General features: G+C 49.1%; 1 protein-coding gene across 1 annotated transcript; it reads right to left on the bottom strand.

Moving 5' to 3' along the window:
* Window positions 1-3249: 3249 nt before the first annotated feature.
* Window positions 3250-6290, bottom strand: NEURL3 (neuralized E3 ubiquitin protein ligase 3). Its single transcript, XM_036873774.1, has 3 exons — window positions 5813-6290; window positions 4764-4835; window positions 3250-4107 (listed from the first exon to the last, which is right to left on the bottom strand). Exons 1-3 carry the CDS (start codon window positions 6288-6290, stop codon window positions 3899-3901), a joined length of 759 nt encoding a protein of 252 aa, XP_036729669.1. The 3' UTR covers window positions 3250-3898.
* Between the last annotated feature and the right edge of the window lie 394 nt (window positions 6291-6684).

Below are 6684 nucleotides of genomic sequence, written 5' to 3'. Positions count from 1 at the left end.
CCCTTGGGTGGGCAACCCACAAGCTGGAGAGGAACTGCAGAGGTTCCTCTCACAGGAGTGAGAGCTCTGAGCCTGATGTCAAGCTCCCCAGCCTGAGGGTCAGGCACTGAGAAGACAAGCCCCCAGTGCATTTGGCTTTGAAGGCCAACTTCAATTTCCGGAGTCCCAAAGGACGGGGGGAAATAGGGACCTCACTCTTAAAGGGTGCATGCAAAATCCCACACACACTGGGACCCAGGGCAGAAGCAGTAATGTGATAGGAGCCTGGGCCAGACCTACCTGCTGGTCTTGGAGAGTCTCCTGGAGAGGTGGGGGCAGGGGGCGGCTGTGGCTCACCCTGGGGACCTAGACACTGACAGCAAACATTCTGGGGCACTCATTCTACCACGTGAACACTGCTGCTGGTGGCTGCCATCTTGGCTCACTAACAGGCCAACGCAAGCTTTGGGACACCTTGGACTCCATACCCAACTGTGTCAGGGACCAGCCCTTCCCCTCGCCCCACCAGCAATCCGACACCAGCTCTGGGATCCCTGGGCCCTGCAGCCAGACTCCAGGCCCCAGCTCTGCCTGCCAGTATCTGGCACCAACCCTAGAACCTGGCTTCATCCACCAGTGGGCAGGCAACAACCCCAGGGTATTCTGGACCCTAACTCTGCCCACCAGTGAGCCAACACTAGCCCCAGGGCCCCCTGGGGTTCCTCAGCCAGCTGCCTCATGACCAAGCCTTGCTAACCAGCAGCCAACAGCATGCACGCAAGGCAGGGCCTGGCGACCCACGGGGGTAGGGGCCAACCAAGCCTCTACCAGACCGCTCACGTAGCCTACCACAATGGAAGGACCCACACAGCCCTCTCAGGGGGAACCCCTAAAACATATAGCTTGGGTGATGAGAGGGGGGTCCACTGCTGGGACACACAGGACGTCTCCTACAGGAGGCCACCTCTCCAAGGTCGAGAGATGTAACTAACCTACCACGTACGTAAAAATACAAATAGCACTTTAGACAAAATGAGGCACCAGAAGAACATGTTCCAGACGAAGGAACAAAATAAAACCCCAAGAAGAAGAACTAAGTAAAATGGAGACAGGCAATCTACTGAAGAAAAAGTTCAGAGCAATTAATCGTAAAGACGATCAAAAAACTCGGGAGAAAAATGGATGCACGGAACAAGCAGTTAGAGGTTTTCAACAAAGAGTTAGAAAATATAAAGAACCAAACAGAGACAAAGAATACAATAACTGAAATGAAAAATACCCTAGAAGGAATCAACAGCAGACCAAATGATACAGAGGAACAGATCAGTGAGCTGGAAGACAGAGTACTGGAAATCACTGCCACTGAACAGAAAAAAGAAAAAAGAATGAAAAGAAATGAGGATAGTTTAAGAGCCCTCTAGGACAACATCAAATGCACTAATATTTGCATTATATGGGCCCCAGAAGCAGAAGAGAGAAAGGGGCTGAAAACATATTTGAAAACACAATAGCTGAAAAATTCCCTAACCTGGGAAAGGAAACAGTCACTCAAGTCTAGGACGCAGAGAGAGTTCCATACAGGATTAACCCAAAGAGGAACATACCAAGACACATTATAATTAAAATGACAAAAATTAAAGATAAAGAGAGAATATTAAAAGCAGCAAGGGAAAAGCAACAAATAACATACAGGGAAATCCCATAAGGCTATCAGCTGATATTTCAACAGAAACTCTGCAGGCCAGAAGGAGTGACATGATATACTTAAAGTAATGAAAGAGAAAAGCCAACAACCAAGAGTACTCTACCCAGCAAGGCTCTCGTTCAGATTCAATGGAGACATCAAAAGCTTTACAGACAAGCAAAAGCTAAAAGAGTTCAACACCACCAAACCAGCTTTACAACAAATGTTAAAGGAACTTCTCTAGGTTAAAAAGAAAAGGCCACAACTAGCAACAAGAAAATTATGAAATGAGGAAGCTCACTGGTAAAGGCAAACATACAGTAAAGGCAGGAAATCATCCACACACAAAGCTAGTAGGGAGGTTAGAAGACAAAAGTAGTAAAATCATCTCTATCCACAAAAGCAGTTAAGGGATACACAAAATAATTATATGCAAAATACAACATCAAAAACAGTCATTGTGAGGGGAAGAGAGTACAAATGCAGGGTTTTTAAAATGCATTTCTTTTTTTTTTAATTGGGGTATAGTTGTTTTACAATGCTTTGTTAGTTTCTACTGTACAGCAAAGTGGAGTTACCTGTGCTATACAGTAGGTTCTCATTAGTTATCTATTTTAAACATATTAGTGTATATATGTCCATCCCAATCTCCCAATTCATCCCACCTCCCCTTTCCCCTCCTTGGTGTCCATACACCAAGGTGTTTGTTCTCTATATCTGCTAAAATGTATTTCAAATTAAGAAATCAGCAACTTGAAACAACCATATATATACATATATATGTGTATGTGTGTGTGTGTCTATATATATATGTATATATATGTATGTATGTATGGACTCATGGTAACCACAAACCAAAAATCTATAACAGATAAACACACAAAAAAGAAAAAGGAATCCAAACATAACACTAAAGATAGTCATCAAATATCAAGAGAACAAAACAAGAAGGAAAAAAAAAGACCTACAAAAACAAACCCAAAACAATTAACAAAATGGCAATAAGAACACATATTGATAATTACCTTAAATGTAAATGGACTAAATTTACAACCAAAAGACATAGAGTAGCTGAGGGATACAAAAACAAGACCCATATGTGCTGCCTTACAAGAGACTTATTTCAGATATAGAGACACACAGACTGAAAAGATACATGCACCCCAATGTTCACAGCAGCCTTATTTACAATTGTCAAGATATGGAAGCAACCTAAGTGTCCATCAACAGATGAATGGATAAAGAAGTTTGGTATACATATACAATGGAATACTACTCGGCCATAAAAAAGAATTATATTTTGCCATTTGCAGCAACATGGATGTACTTGGAGAACATTATGCTAAGTGAAATAAGTCAGACAGAGAAAGACAAATACTGTATGATATCATTTATATATGGAATCTAAAAAAATATAACAAATTAGTTAATATAACAAAAAAGCAAACTCACAGATACAGAGAACAAACTAGTGGTTACCAGTAGGGAGAGGGAACAGGGAGGGGCAATTTAGGGGTAGGGGATTAAGAGGTACAAACTATTAGGTACAAAATAAGCTACAAGGATATACTGTACAACAGGGGGAATACAACCAATAGTTTTATAATAACTATAAATGAAGTATAACATTTAAAAATTGTGAATCTCTATATTGTACATCTATAACTTATTAATACCGTATAACAACTATACTTCAATTTAAAAAAATAAATAAATAAACAAAATTCCACCCAGATGCTCCCTGCATCTGGTCCAGGCTCCTCAATACCCCGGGGTTGGCAGGGCTTCACCAGACACACGCAGGTACCTTAACTTCCTTAGCCATAAAACCAGGGATCAGGCTGCCCCGTCTCTACACAAAGGCCCTTCTCACTGACACATGTGGGTTCCTGGGACTCCGGTGTACCAGGGATTGCTAGGTTCATGGTGGCTGAACCAGGTGACCAGCCAAAAGCCTTGGCACGCAAAAATGAACCTGGAGCTAGGCAGAGGGGTGAGAACCCCGCTGGCCCATGCTCAGCCACTTTCTCCAGCCAGGCACCCACCAGGGAGGTAGTTCTGATGTGGGCAGAAAGGGGCACCTCCTTGGTCCACTGGCCCCCTCCTGCTGAGGAGGGGGAAGAGCCATTGCAGCCCTGACTCTGTCTCTCCGCCACACCTGTTGCTAACCAGGCTTTCTGACTCTTCTCCAGAAAGAGGGCAGAGCTGCACCTCGTCCCTTGGCAGGGGCCGGGCTCAGAGCTGTGCACCTATACCAGGGCCCAGAGCAGGACGGTCCCAAGCCGGGGCCACCGCCTCAATCTCCCAGCGACACACGGGGCATTTGGCCGTGTCCCTGAAGACCCGCCAGGCACAGCAGCTGCAGAAGTGTGTGTGGCCACAGGGGACGAGGCAGGTATTGGCAGACTGGTGGAAGCAGATGGCACACTCCTCTCCTGCTGTGGCTGGGAAAGGGGACAACAGAGGTCAGGGGCACTTGGGGGCAAGGGGTGGGCAGCCCACTCATGATATAACCACAGGACAGAGAACTCTGCAGTCGGATTCTGAAGAATATTACCTTGTAAGAAAATGCTCACAATGTAATCAAGTGAAAAAAGTTGGGACGAAAACCGTAAGGTACAAACATACATATCATAAGATTCCAATTTAGAAAAAAGGAAAACAAAGCACAAATAACTCCCCATATAGAAGTCCACAAAATACTGGGAGGAAATCCACCTAACAGGTAATGCGAGGTCTGGGAGGTGTTTTTTTTGTTTTTGTTTTACTTCCTTTTTTATCCTTTAATACGTATTTTATTTCTGCTTGGCAAAGCTTTTACTATGAACGTGGATTGCTTTTTTAAAAGCAGACGGACAAAATAACATCTGTTCATGAATGTGCTCCAGTAACTTGTGAAGTTAGCCAATGTCCCAGAAGGCAGAGCTGTTAAATTGCTTTTAGGTTTCCAGGGGCGGAGCCGAATCTTTTTGGCCTAAAGCCCGTGGGAGACTTGATAGGACTTGGAAAGACTTAACTGAGTTCCCAGGGCTGGGGCCTCCCCCAGCTCCCCTAGTGCTGGAGTCCTGGGGAGTCCCTGGGGCTCGGGGAAGCCACTCACCTTTGGGCTCAGGCAGAGCCTCATCACTGAGGACCCATGGCATGGTTGGGGTGGAGGTGCTGACTGTAGGATCTAAGGCAGAAAGGGGAAGTCAGGGCCTGGGGAAAGCAAAGTCAGGGTGTCCTCGTTCCCTCCCACCTCCCCAGTCCCTGCCCCTAAAGCAAAGTGTCCATCCCCTTTCTTTTCTGGGGTGCAATGCTGGAGCTCCAAGCTGGCCACCCAGCCCTGTCCTGGCCGCCCCTTTCCCAGTTTAACCCAGCAGAGAATCTGTAGAACTGCAGGTTCCTCTTCCTAATCCACCCTTCCTTTAGACAGCTCCCCTTTGCCCTACTTCCGCTGCTTGAGTGGAGACCTTCAGCATTATTCACGGTCCCCAACCCAGATGTGCTTCAAAATCCCCCAGGAGGGAAAACAGGTGCTTGGGGCTTTACTCCAGACCTGCCAATTCAGGTGCTCCAGAGGTGAGGCTCCAGCAGCTGTGACAAGCAGTGTGAAAAACAAACGCGCGGCGGTGTCTGGAATGCTTGTGCAAGCCAATGGAACACCAGCCCAGAATGCCAAAATTTCTTTTTATGAGTGTTCCTGTAACTCCTCCCTCTCCTGAAATCCTCTCTCCTTTCAGGTGGTCCTTGTTTCCCCACCCAGTGCCTGAACATCTCACCTTTGCCCCACAGGCTGCCTTCTTACTCACCTCTAACTCTCACACTTACGTTCCCTTTGTTGCCACCCTTGTCTCAGCAAACTCCTACTTAAGACTGCAAAGCCTAGCCCCCAAATTTCTTCCTTTGTGAAAGAGATCAGCCCTCTAACAGATGTTTGGGGTGCTGAGCACGTCTTCTCATTCTTCAGAGATAAGGCTGCCCCCCCCCATGACTAGGTCTGGTCCCCAGCGCCCATCTTCATACCCTGACATGAGCTGATGGAAAAACTGACCGCATATGAATTAAACAACAGTTCTCCCCGCGGCTCTGGATGCAGGTGAAGTACCGCCCGAGCCTCCACCACCTCCCGTCCAGGGGAGGAGCCTGGGTCCCCACTCGTGGCCTCACCCAGCAGCTCGATGGCCTTGGTGGTCCCGTACACGTCCATCACGGCCCAGAGCGGGGCGCCCATAAGCACGCCCTTGCGCAGCAGGAGCCGGGGGCCCGCGTTTACCTGGGCGAAGAGCCGGCCCAGGCGGTTCACCCAGAAGCACACCACGTCCCCGGTGAGCCCGCAGCCGTCGGGCAGCATGGCCGCCCACGTCGGGCTCTGCTGCTCCAGGTCCGGGCACACGAAGGGCGGTAGGCTGGGCGCGGTCACCCGCTCGGGGTCCAGGCGCGTGAAGCCTATGCGGAGGCCGCCAACCCAGCCGCGCTCGTGAAACAGCACGCGCAGCGCCACGCGCTCTCCGGGCCTCACCGGCCGCTGGCTGAACACGATGCCGTCATGGAACGTGGCGCGCCTGCGCGCGGTGCTCCGCTGCGCGTCCAGACGCACCTGCGCGCCCACGGCCTTGGCGTGGAAACGGACCGCCTCTCGGGGCATCGTGGCGTCTGCGGGGGCGGGAGGTGTCAGTGCGGGGCGGGGCGGGCCGGACCCACGGGCTGCAAAGGCCATCACAGCACCCCACCCCCTCCCAGGGGAGAGGGCGTTTCCACCAACCCTCGCTCCCCGGTGTCACTGTCCCCGCTCTTACCCCCCCCACGTCCCCCCAACATTAGAACCAGTGAGGAGCCCGCTTTGCCTGTCAGGGATCTTAGTTCCCTCGTAAATCTCCCCAAGCCTCAGTTCCCCTCCCGTTGGGATGTTGTAAAAATTAAAGGAACCGCAGTTCCTTTAATGGCCTTACCGGCTCTGGATACCTGGTAATGGCTATTATTGCCGTTAACTAGGAAGAGCAGGTTTTAGAACGGTAGACAGAATATGACCCTGGTTTTGA

This window comes from Balaenoptera musculus, chromosome 13, assembly GCF_009873245.2.
Source record: "Balaenoptera musculus isolate JJ_BM4_2016_0621 chromosome 13, mBalMus1.pri.v3, whole genome shotgun sequence".
In the NCBI taxonomy this organism is placed as follows: Eukaryota; Metazoa; Chordata; class Mammalia; order Artiodactyla; family Balaenopteridae; genus Balaenoptera; species Balaenoptera musculus.
The sequence above is the reverse complement of the archived record's forward strand: the minus strand, read 5'-3'. Positions and strand labels throughout refer to the sequence as shown.

Coding starts and splice junctions, on each gene's coding strand:
- NEURL3 (XM_036873774.1), bottom strand. CDS start 6,290: ATGCCCCGAGAGGCGGTCCGTTTCCACGCCAAGGCCGTGGGCGCGCAG. Junction 4,836..5,812: donor CAAGGCCATCGAGCTGCTGG/GTGAGGCCACGA, acceptor TTTCTGCCTTAG/ATCCTACAGTCAGCACCTCC. Junction 4,108..4,763: donor GGCTCTGCCTGAGCCCAAAG/GTGAGTGGCTTC, acceptor CCCCTTTCCCAG/CCACAGCAGGAGAGGAGTGT.